We start from the raw sequence: 15,767 nt of genomic DNA on the forward strand, positions 1-15,767 counted from the left end.
GATATTTCACCAAAAGATTGGGAATAAATATTTCTTTCTAAACACATTAAGTTAAAGAGAAGTTAATTCTGTTACGATGGATCTTTGTGGTTATATTGATGATACTTGTGCTTAGTTTCCTCCAGTGTATCATTAGATCAGTAGATGGAGTGTGGTTAGACTGTGTTGTTCCCAGGTATGAGTTAGAGGAGAAGTGAGGTGAAGTGAGGCGTGTGGAGGAGAAAAGATTCTGCTGTAATTCTGCTGGTGTGACATTTTCCCATAATCCCTCCCAAATGCCGCTGGTGTCAGGAGACAGAGCTGCTGTGCGAGTGTGTGAAGAAGAGAGACGGGGAGCATCTATTGCTTCACTTCAGTTGAGTATGAAGCAGCCGAAACATATATTAACCTTTCTTTTTCCTACCCTATAGATTAGCTAGTAGTGCTGAATAACTGCATTAGCAGTGTGTTTGTATTCCTGTCTAAGTGGGTAATAGGTTTGATGGATGTTAATCGAAGAAATGTTAGTGGCAGTAATTACCATAAAAAACAATAATGCAATGATTGGATCAAAAGAACATGACAGATTCATTACCAACTGCACACATCAGTGTGTGCGCACTTAGACACACACACACACACACACACACACACACACACACACACACACACACACACACACACACACACACACACACACACACACACACACACACACACACACACACACACACACACACGCTGAGACCACAGTGAACAAAGCAATTAAGTCCATGCTTTATGTTGTGATTTCTGACTGTCTGATACCAAATATCATCTGATTGTTAGTCTAAACATCTACTTATGTGTGTGTGATCTATGTGCCAAGACATTCCATTTGTCTAAATACTAAAATGTCTAAAATGTCACATAATTCACAATTATCTGTCTGTCCGTCTCTGGTTCATCTACCCTTCTATCTCCCAGGCCTCAGATTCAGGGAGAAGATCAGCGTTGCAGAAAAGAAGGCAGACACACAGGGTTGCTATCATCCCAAGGTCACACACACACACAGACACACAGACACACAGACACACACACACACACACACACACACACACACACACACACACACACACACACACACACACACAGACACACACACACACAAACACACACACACACACACACACAGATAGGCCACCTCAGAAAAGGAAAATAACTACAATGGGCAATTTACCCAGAACAGGCAGGGATGATGGCCAGGGCACAGATGCGTGCACGCACACACTCGCACACACACACATACACACAGCTGTGCCTCAGGGCCAAGGTTCTGGCAATGCATCATTACCCTCCCTTGGAGGTGATTCCATATCCCAGCATGCATTTCTCATGTGGAGAGGAAATTACCCCTGGGCCGTGCTGAGAGCCAATAGAGTGTGTCCTCTCCTCTATCTGTCTCACTCGCTTCCTTCCTTTCGCTTTCTTTAAATCCCTCGCTCATCCTGGGACTGTGTCTCTCACACCTTTTACTGTCCTGCCTCTTTTGTTCTCTCTTCCTGACTCATCCGTTTACTAACCCATCATTTTATCTTTCTCTCATTGCTACATCCTTTACATCATTTTTTTCTCTCTTTCTTCCTCTCTTTTTTTTATCTGATGTTGAACACAGATTAATAACAAATGACAAAAGGGATTGACCAGCTCTCTCCTTTTCTGCCTTACTCTCTGTCTTTCATTCAAGCTGCATTCATGGTGAGGTAACATTAAAGTTGCTGTTCTCAGAACCACAGTTACTCCCCTGCAGGCAGAAAAGCAAATAAAGTTGGACAAAGTTTCACTTCTCTCTCATCATTTAGTTCCCTTATACAAATTGGTATTCAGTATTTGAACAAAACAGACATGGATGGGTTTTTTATACAGCCATAATGATTTAAGTAGCTGCTAACTTGTAATGAAATCAGACCTTTTCAAAAAAAAGATGAATATAACATTTTAGGGGAAAAATGTCAATTGTCTACAATAGCAAAGTAATGTGCAATCCTGGGGACTAGATGAATAATTTAATCCTGTGTTCATCCGTAAAAAATCGACATGATCATATTATTAGTAGTCACAGACCTAGTACAATTGGTGAATAGAAACAGCAGATCCATTTAATCACAGAAGCTGAATCTCACTCTCTTTCTCTTGTCCCTGTCCATGGTCCTGAAGTATTTTAACTGTCTCTCTTTGTGTCTCTCTCCAAGGTTCTGAAACATTCAAACTCCTTTTCTTTTCTCTCTATTCATGTCACTTTCAAGCAAGTCAGTTGTTGCATTTTAATAATATTTTACTTTATATTTTACTTTATTTACAGAATTTTCCATTCATTTTCCAAAATCCCCTCAATCTGTATCCAATATAGCTCAAACCAAATCCAAATATTAATCATTTTACATTTTAACATGCATAGTTAGAGTGCTTGGTGGGCGACACTAATTACTGTCTCTCATAACTAATTAGTGTGAGCTAAAGTCGCAGTTTTATCTTAATGCATCACGGATAACTCTTCCATTTCCGTCCTACTTCTGCACATTTCTTCGTTTGAGCTACTGTATATGTTGAATCCATTGGCTGTATATAAAGCTGGATGGCATGACAGCAGCCCAAAAGTCAAAAAATCGCTCCCTGGTGTCTGGCTACAGTAAATAGGATGACCCTGATGAAGGCCAAAAGCCAAAATGCGTTGGTCTTTTAACAAAGTCCTCCTCTACGACATTTTTTCCTTATCCATGCACTTTGGAAGTAGGTGAAGTTGTGCCAGAAACCTCCACCCTGGCTAGCGGATGGGACATGAGCCAAACTAAAAAAATCAAAGTTCACATCAAATACATTTTTTCCAAAGACGATTTCTGTCAGTTTAGGTAGTTCTTGTCACACTGATGTTTGTTCTGACGGTTTGTTTTTAATTAACTTGATGGTATAAAAAAGGTGGTGTGATATCGTGATTGGCAGCTAGGGCAGTCACTCTAAAACCTCCGTGACGTGGCATGACAGGTGTGTGGGTGTATCCTGCACGTTCCAAATTGACAATGGCAGCTCCCTGAAAGGAGATTTTTTGGTTTCACTTTTGCATGGCAATAGGAAGTGGAACCACCTCATCCATATTTATATACAGTAAATAGTTGGATCACTACCAAACGGCATGATGGGAGGTGTATTCCTGAGTAAAAGAAAGAAGAGGAAGGAGATTATGCATGCAAGATCTTGCTAATATGTGTTACCAACCAAACAGAATAATTACATATGCAGGGTAATATTTGTGTGCAAAGCCCAGCGAGAACACTATTGAAAATGCTGCATTAAATTCAGGATGTGGGACTTGGCCACAGCTGTATACACAACAGAGCAGAGAGTTGCTTCAAGTCAATGCCATGGAAACATAATCTGCCTCCAGTTCACAAACAATAGAAATTCCCAGGTGCGTAGTTTGGTAAACTGGGTACCGTTGATGTAAAGGGGTCTTACTTTCACTTAAGTGAGCATGATATTCCCTGTCTGAATAAAATCCTATGGTCAAGGCGCACACACACACACAGACAGAGACACACACACACACACAGACATAGACGCACACACACGAACGCAGGCTGCCAGTGACTCAATTTCCATCTAAAGCAGGTGTACTGTCTGTGGAGTCATATATAAACCATATGTAACCAGTGCACATACACAAACAGACAATGGTCGCAGGTAATACAAGCACCCTGCTTCTCTTTCTGACACACTTGCACATAAATAAACATTGACACTAGTGCCCAAGTGACAACAAGAGTAATCACTGCATAATTCTCTCTCCCTCTCTCTTTTTCCTAAACACACACACACACACACACACACACACACACACACACACACACACACACACACACACAATGACATATCATTGTCCTTTAGACAGTGTAACAGATGAGAATTCATTGCATCAGCCACTATTCGTTCACATATGAATGTCTGCCACACAGCACACACACAGTCTCCGTTTCCCAGTCTTTGACACAGGCCTTGGACACGCACAAACCTACACACATGCTACCCATTCACATGCCCACACGCACACACACAGACATGCACAGAGTCACCGCTGACCATTGCAGATTTTCCATAAATAGAGCACTGTGTTCAGGCTGTGAGCCAACAAACAGTGACAATAAATAGCGAGCGGTGACAGTGACATGTCAGACTAGATCACATCATATCAAGGTACTGTAAATAGCAATTTCATGCCAGCAGCTCTATAGTATCTAGCAAATAATGTGAGCAGAGTGACGGGGGAAGGCGAGGGGGCTTACCTTTACCTACACAATGTACTGTATGTTTTACATTTATTGTTGCAACAATCTATCTGGCTTTAACCCATGCTTTCCTAACTACTGTTACCACGAAAAATGTTGTTCATCATCATCATTCTAGAATATTTCCAACATAACACTATTGCTTACTGGCTATTGCAAGCAGAATATATTTTGAATTTGTGGAGAAAATGTAAATGAGGAGAGTTTGATTTCTCTTATCTTGAAGTGCTGTGTCTGTTTCAGGCAGATTAAGTGTTTGATGAGATAAGTCAAGCACACCCCCACAGCTGAAACAATACTGCCGTCTCGTTTTTGATCGCAACTTTGCAACTTTTTTACCCCCCCCCCCGTTCGTCCTTCCTGTCAATCCTCGTTTCTACAACACTGTGAATTTTCCACACTTGCTGTTACTCCCCCCTGCATGATGTTTTCAGTTCTCTTGCTTTCCCTTTCTAAGCTCCTAAGCTTTGTAACAATAACTGCTGGCCCCCACTCTCCTTGGTCCCTAACTCCCATTTCCCCGAGCTAATGTTCAACTCTCTCTCTCCCTCCTGTTCTTCCTCACGAACCCCCACTACGCCTTGCATCGTTCCCTCCCTCCTTTCTTCTTCTTCCTCTTCCTTCGATCCCTCAAGGTATGTCTCCTGTATTCCCTAAACAAATGTCTTGCTTTTTTCCCTTCCCGATCTCCTGTATTACTTCTTTTTACTTTTCCTTTATTATTGGCTTTTGCGTTCCTACTATCCCTTACTGTATTGATTCAGTAGGTCTGTGTTCAATATTCTTCCTCTTTCTCCAACATTGTTTTTAATATTCTATTTAAGCAGGAAACTCAGTGGGGTAGGAATCTCCTCTTGTGGCGAGAGAGAACCACAACCAAAACAATTAAGGGTAACAAAATTTACAGTATGCCCTTTCTCCTCACTTCTGTTCCATCTTTCTTCTCTTCAGCTCTGCCCATCTTGATCTTTTATCTGTCTACCACCCTCCATTTCTCTCCTTTTTATCAAATTCCCCTTCTTCATTTATATCCCAACCTCTTCATGTGCCTCCTTTCTTCTCTTCCTCCCTCCCTCCCCTCATTTCCTCTGCCACCTCCCTCTGGCTTCATCCTTCTGTGTGTTACTGTATCTGTAGGCATGCATGAGTGTGTGTGTGTGTTCGTATGTATGTGTACCTCCCTTCCTCCCCTTATCTACCTTATCTCCCTCTTCCTCCTCTCCTTTCTTCACTCCTATCCATTAGTGGTTATTGAGTTTTCTCTTTGTGCCACTGTCCTCACCTCTGCTCTATCATGCTCACTCTTCTGCAGCTGTAATTGCCCCTAACTGTGTTACTAGCTGCCATGCACACGCACACGCACAAAAACACACACACACACACACACGCCTACAGATGATACAGTAACATACAGAATTTATGCATACAATATGTGGATGATGAAAAAATGCATTGACACCTCTTAAGCGCACACACACACACACACACGCACACACACACCTCTGCCCTCACGCAGAGTGTTTCTTGTCTCTAATAGCTGCTAACTCATTTAGCACTTCATGTTAGCTCAGCTAGATCCAATTACAGCAAGAGAGAGAGAGAGTGAAGTTTGAGTAGGAGGCCATTTAACCCCATCACAAAGAGAAATGTAACAAGTAGCTCTAATTCACTGATATTATTATTCAAGAATTCAAAGACATATTTCTTAGAGCAGAAATTCTGAACAATTAAAAATGAATAAATAAATAAATAAATAAATAAAAGACAAAACAAAACAAGAAGAAACTTGTACGAGATATTTAATACTCATGATAAAAGCTATATTATTTACATTGTTTGCACTGAATTCATATTGTTTGACAGTGCGAGTGTATAGTGATATTGTGAGTAATCCTAAATAAACAGCTTCTCATATAATAATTTAATTTAATGCTTGTTTAAGATGCAAATTGCTATAAACTGACATTGATCTAGATTTGAGCACAAAACCTCAAAAATGGTAATCAAATGGTAATGTACTGTAGCAGGTAGCAGTTTGGTTATCGAAATGATATGGAGTCATTTAAACTCTTTTTATGTATGTTCATTTAATCAAGTCATGTCATTGAGCTCAAAATCTCCTCTGGGAGAGAGAAGAAAAACAGGAGCACATTCAGCATCAGGAACAATCACAGACTTAATATATTTATTTTGGGTTTTGTCATCTGTGTCTTGTTATCTTTTGTCTTTTCTCACTTGCAGTCAGAACAGCCTGATCACATAAACAGCAGTATGCTGTTTGCAGGATTTGGGAAGGAGAAAGGACAAAGTGATATTGTTATGAAAATCACTAATTATCACATTCTCTCTTTTTTCCAGTTTTCTGCACTTTGTCTGTGTCTGCTTCTTAATGAATAGGAGTTCATGGCTAGCCTACATGTATAAAAGTAAACAACGCGCTGATTCCAGAGCATTTTCACACCACTGGGCTCCAGCTAGTAATGTCTTAATTCTAAAATAGTCATGAATAACTTTGTTACTTTTAATTAAACAGGCTTTTACTGAACTCTGCAGGGGGTCCCAACAAAGAAAAACAAAATATTAAATCAGTGTACAAAATGCCTGTATTTCTGTAATGGTGGTTGATAGACTGCTTTATCTTAAAATACTCTGCAACTAGGAATGAACAAAGGTAAAACAAGATGTCTTACTGACTCTGAGTGCATGCAAATGAGTATAAATGTAAAAAGACATGCATTTATGTGGAACTTTAAACAATAAGGAAAATAATGTCATCTCCACTTTCAGTTTGGGCGATGTCAGTAGAATTGGCATATGATGATATCCACATTGAAAAATTGTGATTGACAATGATATTGGGAGGGAGTACTGTGCAGTTGTCATCAACTCAAATACTTCACATGGCTCACTGTCTCTCCTCTGCTGCACTGGAGTACACACATGGAGCGCTCAGCCCCGCCCACGATGAAACAGAGGAGAGGGAAACTCATCGAGAAACTATAGTCATTAAGTTACCATAAGTCTAATACAAACTACAGCCAATGACAGTAATTTAATCCATGTAAAAGATGGGTTGGGGGAGGGAGCCATTTAAATCACCATATTATGATAGTTGAAGCTTAGTAGTCAATGACTGTCTGCCATCTGCGCTTAAACGATGGTATCACCCATCGGCCCAAGCCTAATCTCCAGTGATAAAATTTAATAAAAGGTTGACAAAACACACGGATGATATATGGAAGAAAGACCATTTTGACAAAAATTGAGAAATCAACTTTTCAATGTTTTCACTGCCTTTGTTCAAGCAGGTTAAACAGTAAATGCACATTTGACTGCTTTTTTCATACTGCACAGTAATAAAACACAGCAAGGTACTTAATGAATGAAAATAAAATCTAATCTCTCCAACTAAATAAACATATTCATATACTTGCAAGATTATGTTTTAATGAACATTCAAAATGTAGGTTTTGTGATGTGCATAACATTTTTTCCTGGATTATACACTGCCATACATTTTGTCCTCTATCTGCTGTAATTTCCATAAGCAAACATTAGTGTGTTTACTGTATGCATGTGTGTGTATGTGCGGTTTTGCAACCCATGAGACTGCTCCTTATCTTACTGACCTTTGCTCACTTCTTGCTGCTTACTCCACAGTGTCTGTTCGAGAAACTTATTTTTCCCTACTGTTGCAACTGTTTATGTTGATGCTGTGTGACTAATGTGCTTCTGTCACAAAACCCGCTGGTACACCTTACAGAAAACAGAAAATATACCGCTAGCTAAATTCAAGAAGAACTTTCTGTGTACACAGACAACCAAATGCAAAAGATGCAAGCAACAAAAGTTTCACAAACTTTTGAAAATAAAAACAACTTTTTGGTCTGCTTTTTAGAAAGACTGTGCATATGCCTTTCATGTGAATGTGTTTGTTATGAAATGTATCATCACTCCAATGGTCATCCTCTTTTTCTGCACTTTCATCATTTGGTTTTCTGCAGCCACCTCGCTTTATTATACTCTTTCCCTGTCTTTCTGTCTCCCATACACTCGCTCACTCTCTCTCTGTCTCTCTCTCCCTCTTATGATTGACAGGTGCTGCTGAGACTTGATCCATGCATGCCTCAGCCCCTCTCACTCTAATTAAAGGAATTATACATCAAGAGGCCTGTGAAATATATATAAATAAAGAGGAGAGAGTGAGCTTTGCTTAATTGTGGAGACAAGAGGATGGAAGTGATCACAGCCCAGTAGGACTCTTTTACACACAGCACGACACTAAGGGAGGCGAAATAGAGCTTCTAAAGCAACCGATGTGTGACTGGAGTAACACTGTTTTATTACTTGTTTTTTCTTTACACATATGTGGTAACACTGCATAGCCCTATCCCTGATGGGAATAAGGCAGTGCTAAGACTAACATTAGAACTGTGGAGGAAAAAACGCTGCATTCTCATTTATTTCAGTGAGGATGCTGTTTTAACACAGCAGGGGGTTATGTGAAGGGGGCTCTGACAAAAATATGCAGGATTGTCTAACAGAAAAGTTTTGTCACAACACAATACAACTTAATCCACCAGTCACCAATCAAATGAGTGCAAGTGCACATTCCTGGAAGATGACTTAGTAATTGTGCTGGTTACCTCAGAAATATCGATAAAGCGGTATATTTACAGAGTTAGAGCTAAAATGAAATCAGCTTCAGCCTGCTGATTTCAGCTTGGGTAGGAACAAAATGCATTGTGGGTTATCATGTAGTTTACTACAGTGTAAACGGTCTGCTTACTATCTGGTCCTTTAGTGTGTAGAATGGAAGTATGTAGTATAGAAGTATGTAGTATGCGGTTTCGAACACAGCCAATGAGTGATAGTAGATATTGTTTTGACTGACACCAGTCAAGGTGCCAGGTATGGCAGGTATGGTATATTAAAGCTCCTCTGGTGCACTGTTGCTGTGTTGGTTAATGAGGAATTATTAGGTACATTTTTAAGTTAATTTTTCACACACAATTGGAGCTGGCACTTTGTGGGGAGACACAACTGTTCATATGTAGGGATTTAGAGTAGGGGTCAGGACTAAAGTAAGTCTTCAAGTACTGAACAGAAGCTCTTTTAAGGGTCCTGTGTTCTTGAGCACACATTGTGATCCAATGAAATCCCCACAACATATATAGACACACCACACCCCCTTCCATCCTACCTGGGGTCTTTCTGGATAGAGTCGATAGAAGGTGAGCGCTGCAGGCTGCCTTCCGGCGGAAGGGCAGGTCCAGACTTGCTGTAGGGTGATTCCACCACAGAGGGGCAGTACTGCAGGGTGCGGTAAGGGTCTGCAACATACGGGTCTGAGCCATACACGTCTCCCCCTTCACCACCTCTGCTTGAGGTGTAGCCTGGCCCCACTGTGGCATAGTTGTTGGTCCCGCCACGACTGTAGTTTCCTGTTCCTGTGCCGTGACTTCCTGTGCGCTGCAAAGGGGCGGAGTCGACACCAGGGGAGGAGGGAGCTATGGTGGGAAAGTAGGGACAGAGGACATAACTTAGGACCTGGTCATGGACACGCTGGGATAGGTCTACAGGGCAGAGGAGGGGGTGGAGGGGGTGGAAGGAGAAGAGGAGAGAAGGGAGGAAGAAGACAAACGGAGAGGAGTGGGGAGGATGGCAGGAGATGAAAAAGAGAAGAGAAGAGAAGAGAAGAGAAGAGAAGAGAAGAGAAGAGAAGAGAAGAGAAGAGAAGAGAAAGATGAACAGGTTGTTGGGAAAAGACAAGCGTGTCTCATATGGATGGATACATTTTGGCCGCATGCCCAGGATTAACAACGAGGAACAATGTTCAACAGAGGGAAGGATTGAAGAAGAAAAGAGAAAAAGATCAACAAATATAGTGTAGAGAGACATTTTAGATCCTTTCAATGACTGCTAAAATCGATGTCTGGGACAAAACCCAATCTACTATCATGAGGTGACTTTAGCTGACTGAGATACTTTAGCAAACTGAACTATATTTCTATATCTGTGTGAGGTGCAGTGCCCTAACCACCCCCCCCCCCCCCACAACTTCCAAAAAAACACTTTCACAACACTTTCCACAACACTGAGGGTTTATCAGTGTTAGCATTGTCACTCAAATAACTAATTAGCTTGCAATTGCAATTCCCATGCAAGGACAAACTGAGACATCTACCCAGCGAGCATCGAGGACTAAAAGAAAAACAAATATATAAGATAAATAAATAAAACACCAAGCTATCTCACTTTCGAGTGAGATGGAAATTGAATGGGGATTTGCTCAGGGATGTAAGCAGCCTGCAGGGGCCCAGTAGCTGTCACCTTCCCTCCCTGCCGTGTTGGAGCAGCGGATCGGTGATATATCAAGGTGTTAATGTGAGTCTGGGGGCCTCGTTTCTCTGCCTGTAAAAACACTGAGACAGACGGTGTGGGGGGGATCCATCTCATCTGTCATTAGGACCAAGGTATGTGTACACAGAAACACACACCTACACACATGCAAAAACACCATAAATGTGTTCTTAGGGGAGTATGTGATAAATCACAGAGCCTTAAAATCAATATGAGGTCATGTGATTGACTGAGGCTTTAACATGGGCCGATGAGACTACTCTTACAAAGAGAATTAGCCTTTAACTGTGTCTGGATGGGATAACGCACACAAACCACAAAACACACACATTCACACACACACACACACATACCAGTAAGGATGCAAGCACTCCCATGCATCTCGTACAACACACATACAAGCCAGAACACATGTAAACACACATTTACACTTTACAGAAGACTACACATACATAAATACTAAATTAACAATGGAATGGGGGGGGTGTTGTGAGTTTGAGTGTGCTTGAGCGTCTCATCATTATGTGACCAACAAACTTGCTCTTTAAGGCTGTCTTGAGTGGTGGCATTTACTTGACCTTCACAACCCTCTTATCTCTCTCTCCTTCACTTCTCTCTCTCTCTTTTTCTTTACACACACACTCACGTTCAAACTGCCCCACTTATTTGGTACATGAGGAAGATTAAACCAATCCTTAACAATTACTTTCCAAAGTTCTTTAAATCCTTCTCACCGAGTCTGGTGAAGTCCATTAGTCAGCCCACAGAGGCATGAGGAGTCTTCTGGATAATGTAACCACACTGGCATATTTCTTTTTATTTCCTAACTCAAAAATCAGGTTAATAAAAATCTTTTGCCAGTCAGACAGTGAAAAATTAAAGTTTAAGGCTCTGCCATACAATGCCCAAGAGGCTAAAGGCTGTGTGAGCTGTTCTACTGCTACCCCAAATTTGACATAGATCCAAAGAGTTAGGCAGGGAGAGAGAGCCTGGGAAAAAAGAGAGAAACAGCTGAGAGATGAGGGATGGAGCTGCAGTTTAGAAAAGAGCCAAACCAGAGGGGAGAGGGAGGAAACACGGACCGATGGAGGGAGCATCAGTAGAGCCGCTCAGAACACGGGGTATAGGAGGGTAATGAAGCAGAGTCACTCCCATCAGAAGCAAATCAGTCTTTTCTGTACTCTTTAAACACTGTCTGTGGTGTGTCTGTCTTTCTGAACGTCTCATTAGTAGCCAGGGCTTTAGGCTAACACCACCAGTGACAGCATGCGCTCGCCAAGAGACTTGACACCAAAATAGGCGAAAGAGTGGGTGGGAGAGCAGAGAAAAGAGGAGAAAAATACAACATACAAAAATTGCTTGTCAAATTACTCTTATAGCCTGTTCTTTGACCACTGAATACTGGTGTCCTTGTAAGCTGAAAAAAACAAAAGACAGCAAAAATAAAGCTTTGAGATTGCAGGGTACAGAAAGACATAGAAATTCTCCAAAAAATGGTCTGGCAAAATTACAATTTTTGCTCCTCGCTTTTGTTTTCAAATTCACTTATTTTGTATTCAGCTACCCCACACCTTTTTATACATTCCATTTTCTTCTTCACTCAATCTTACTGTCTGCTCCCCCTCTCTTCTTCTCCTAGCTTAAGTAAATGGAGTGCTGCTGAATTTATCATTTGCTCCAGTAATGGTGTGTTCTGACTGATGACTTGACCTTTGGGGCCAATATTGAATGGCAAAAAAATCAGCGTGTGGGTGCCTGTTTATGCATGCGTGTGTCATTGTGTATGCATTTCAGTCCACGTGTGTGTGTGAGATCTTGTATTCCTGTCCTTGTGGGGACCGCTGGGAGTTTTCAGCTTGACTTCTTCACAAAGTAAATTATAGTTAGGATTTGGCTTTAGGAATTGATTTGAGGTTTGCATTAAGCATACAGTGATGAGACTTATCATTAACATAGGAAATAAACATAGAAATGAAAGGTAGTCACAAGTCTAGCAAAACAAAGTATAATATGCATGCATGAGTTTGAGAGGGTGTGTCTTTCAGTCACTGTGCAGGTTCATGAAATATTAAACAAATCATGAAATGTGCTGCGTGAGTACAGGTACAAACACACAAACAGACACACACACACACAGACATGCACGCTACACTAACACCTCTCACACCTAGCGCTCTGGCGGCGTGAAATTGTGTTTGAGAGGAAATAAAAGGGCGGGTGTGTCTTTGTATTCCCTTGCTTCGGTGTAGAGTAAACAAATCGCGGCTGTGCTCCTGCTGGCAGATTAGCGACGGGAAGGGAAACTCTATTAGTCATTTGACACAGTGATACCTCTGCAATTAGCCAGTCGACTGAGGGGCCGGCTAGCTTAGAGCGAGGCTGACTTTTTCTCCGGGCTGCTGAGACGTGGGAGCCCTCGCTGAATGTACAAAAGATGGAAAAGGCAGACAGGGAGGGGGGAAAGAGATAGGGAGAGGAAAAATTAAAATTAAGGGGGATCAAACCAATCCTCTGAGCTTTCCGTGTCCATCCTCCCTCCTCATTCTTTCATCTCTGCCTCCATTTCTTTCAGTCCTACTCTGTATTTGTCAGTCTTTTTTTTCCACCATCACTCCCATGCCCTTTTCTCTCCTTTCTTCTTTACTTTTTTCTCCCTCCCTCTAGATCTGTCCCTCCTGGTCTTTACCTCTATCCATCTTTTTTCTCGCCCATCTCTTTTGAAACCTTCCCTTTTTCAATCCCTTCCCTCCCTCTCTTGCTGTAGTTCACCTCCTCGCTGATTTTTTTTTTTGTCTGTCATCCTCCTTCCATCATCCATTCATTTCATGTTTTTCCTCTCCCTTTCTTCCCTAACACCCTTCTGTCTCGCTATCTCTCCCCCTCTTTCCGTCTATTGTGTTTGTAGTAGACTATGTGATCAGAGCTGAGGACATGTCCTTTCTCTCGACACGCTTCAGCGCTCAGCACGATTACACAAAACCCCTCAGTACAGTCTCTATCTCTCTCGCATATACACACTCACAAAGATACACAGGCAAATGCTAAAACATGGATTTCTAAATATGCAAGTGATTGACACGGACTAAACATGTGTGCCTGTAACATATCTTTTCCTAATGCTTTAAGGTCATGCAACAGCTTGCACACGCAACCTTGCCTACAGCAGCAATGGATGAAGCACACATGCACAGTCACGCACACACACACTGCTTGGATGTGGAGGAGAGTAAGGATTAGTTTCTCCCTCTGTTTATCCCTGGGAGAGCCTCCTGGCCAACACACAGCTCTTGATGTTCCTGAGCTGGAAGCACTGGATGACACACATGCACGCACGCACATACACACACACACACAAACACACAAAAATGCCCTCCTTTGCACTTTCCAGTATCAGGTCTACAGTATTTTACAGTGTGGGAGCTGTAGGACACTTGTCTCCATGAGTCAAGGTGCCATGTCTTTCTCCGAGCACGCCACTTAGACTCAGCAGGGGCTCTAGGCCAGTGGCTGCTGCTAAATGTTCATGCTGTGGAAGGCTAACAGCGGATGTCGTAAAAAGGCAAGTTTCTTTACTTTCTGTCTGAAGATATTTATATTGTACAGAGCATAAAGTTACTGCATGCGACACACACATCTATTGTACAAAAACTACAAAAAAATAAACATAGTGCACAGAGGTTGGTGCAGGTTGGTCCGGTCGGTACTGCTGGGTTTTTTGTGTGTGTGTATGGAGTTTACATATTCCCTTGTATCTATGTGGGTTTTCTCCGGGTGCTCTCGTTGTTCCTCCCACAGTCCAAACACATGCTGGTTAGGTATACTAAGCACTCTTCATCACCCAGGTGTGCTTTCTGTCTTTGTATTACCCGAATACAGACAGGTGTCCTCCTCTGTGTGTACTCTTCCTCTCGCCCACTCTGTGCTAAAATATACTCCAGCTCCCTAAACAACCCTGAATAAGATACATTGGCCAGAAAAAGGATGGATATCAACTTAACTTGATCATACTTGCTTCTGCAGCACATTTGACTTTCATTTAGTCTTAGATATGTAGTAACGGTGAAAAAGTGAAAAAGACTCCAAAACTATTCACAAAGCGATGTTGACATTTAAGATATATGTCAAAAGTAATGTAACCACTGTGAGAACACATTTTTATATTGTATTTATAGTTTGCTAAGGAAGAATAATGAGGTAAGGAGCAAACAGAGAGGTAAAAGGCAATCTATACAATGATAAACTGTGAAGCCATTAATAAATAAAACATGTTTTACACAGCAGATATGAATGTTTCTTTTCATTTGATGAAGACAGTCAATGCTGCTTTTGTGCTGCGCTGGCTTCAAATTTATCCATGTGATCTCTGAGGACAAAAACAAATGAATGTTTCTATACACAGACATGAATTCATTACTGCTGATAAAACAGAGAATATGCAAATCATGGAAACTAAGACAGCATGGGACACCAGAAGAATATGTGTGCGTATGTGTGGGTGTTTGTGCTTGCATTTTCTGTATGGGTATTAACAGTATTTGTGGTGACTAGTGTGTAATTAAGAACACACTTTTTCTTTTTTTTTTTTACTTGTGTGTAACGTGCGGATGGTGTGGGGTGACTAACACCACCAACTTAAACCTACATTTAGGATGTGCCATATGTTTTCACAAGGGGAAAAAAAATTGTGCTGATCTGTTGAGTATGTCAGATGCTTTGAGCTAGTAATTAAAGCTTTTTGAGGCTTCAGCAAAAAGTCACTGTAAATACTGTAAAAGTTTAAGCCACGTAATACGTTGCCTGGATTCTACTTTGGAAAGTGAGATGTTGTCCAAGAAGATGAATGATACAGTGGGTTGAAGCCAAATTGTGTATTATGCATTGGACAGAGGAAATCCTCAGAAATCAGAGAACTACATCTAAAACGCTATCTTTATTCAAGCCCTGCTTCCCTCCTTTTTCTGTCTCTTTATTTTTTACATATTTCACTTGAAATTGACCCTTAAATTAGGATCATAAGACGACTCTTAAAACCTTACTGAGAAAGCTGCAGCATGACAATTACAAACCCAACGCTCAAGCAGCTTTCACAGTGGAGTTAAAAGCACA

At 41.3% G+C, this 15,767-nt stretch overlaps 1 protein-coding gene across 1 annotated transcript in view; it reads right to left on the bottom strand.

Moving 5' to 3' along the window:
* ctnnd2a (catenin (cadherin-associated protein), delta 2a) overlaps positions 1 to 15,767 on the bottom strand; it is a 215,672-nt gene that overhangs the window by 96,376 nt on the left and 103,529 nt on the right. Inside the window, exon 11 of the mRNA XM_053342297.1 lies at positions 9,502 to 9,808. Within this exon, the coding sequence (XP_053198272.1) occupies positions 9,502 to 9,808 (307 nt within the window). The remainder of the gene's footprint in view (positions 1 to 9,501; positions 9,809 to 15,767) is intronic.

Source organism: Scomber japonicus, chromosome 21 (assembly GCF_027409825.1).
Source record: "Scomber japonicus isolate fScoJap1 chromosome 21, fScoJap1.pri, whole genome shotgun sequence".
In the NCBI taxonomy this organism is placed as follows: domain Eukaryota; kingdom Metazoa; phylum Chordata; class Actinopteri; order Scombriformes; family Scombridae; genus Scomber; species Scomber japonicus.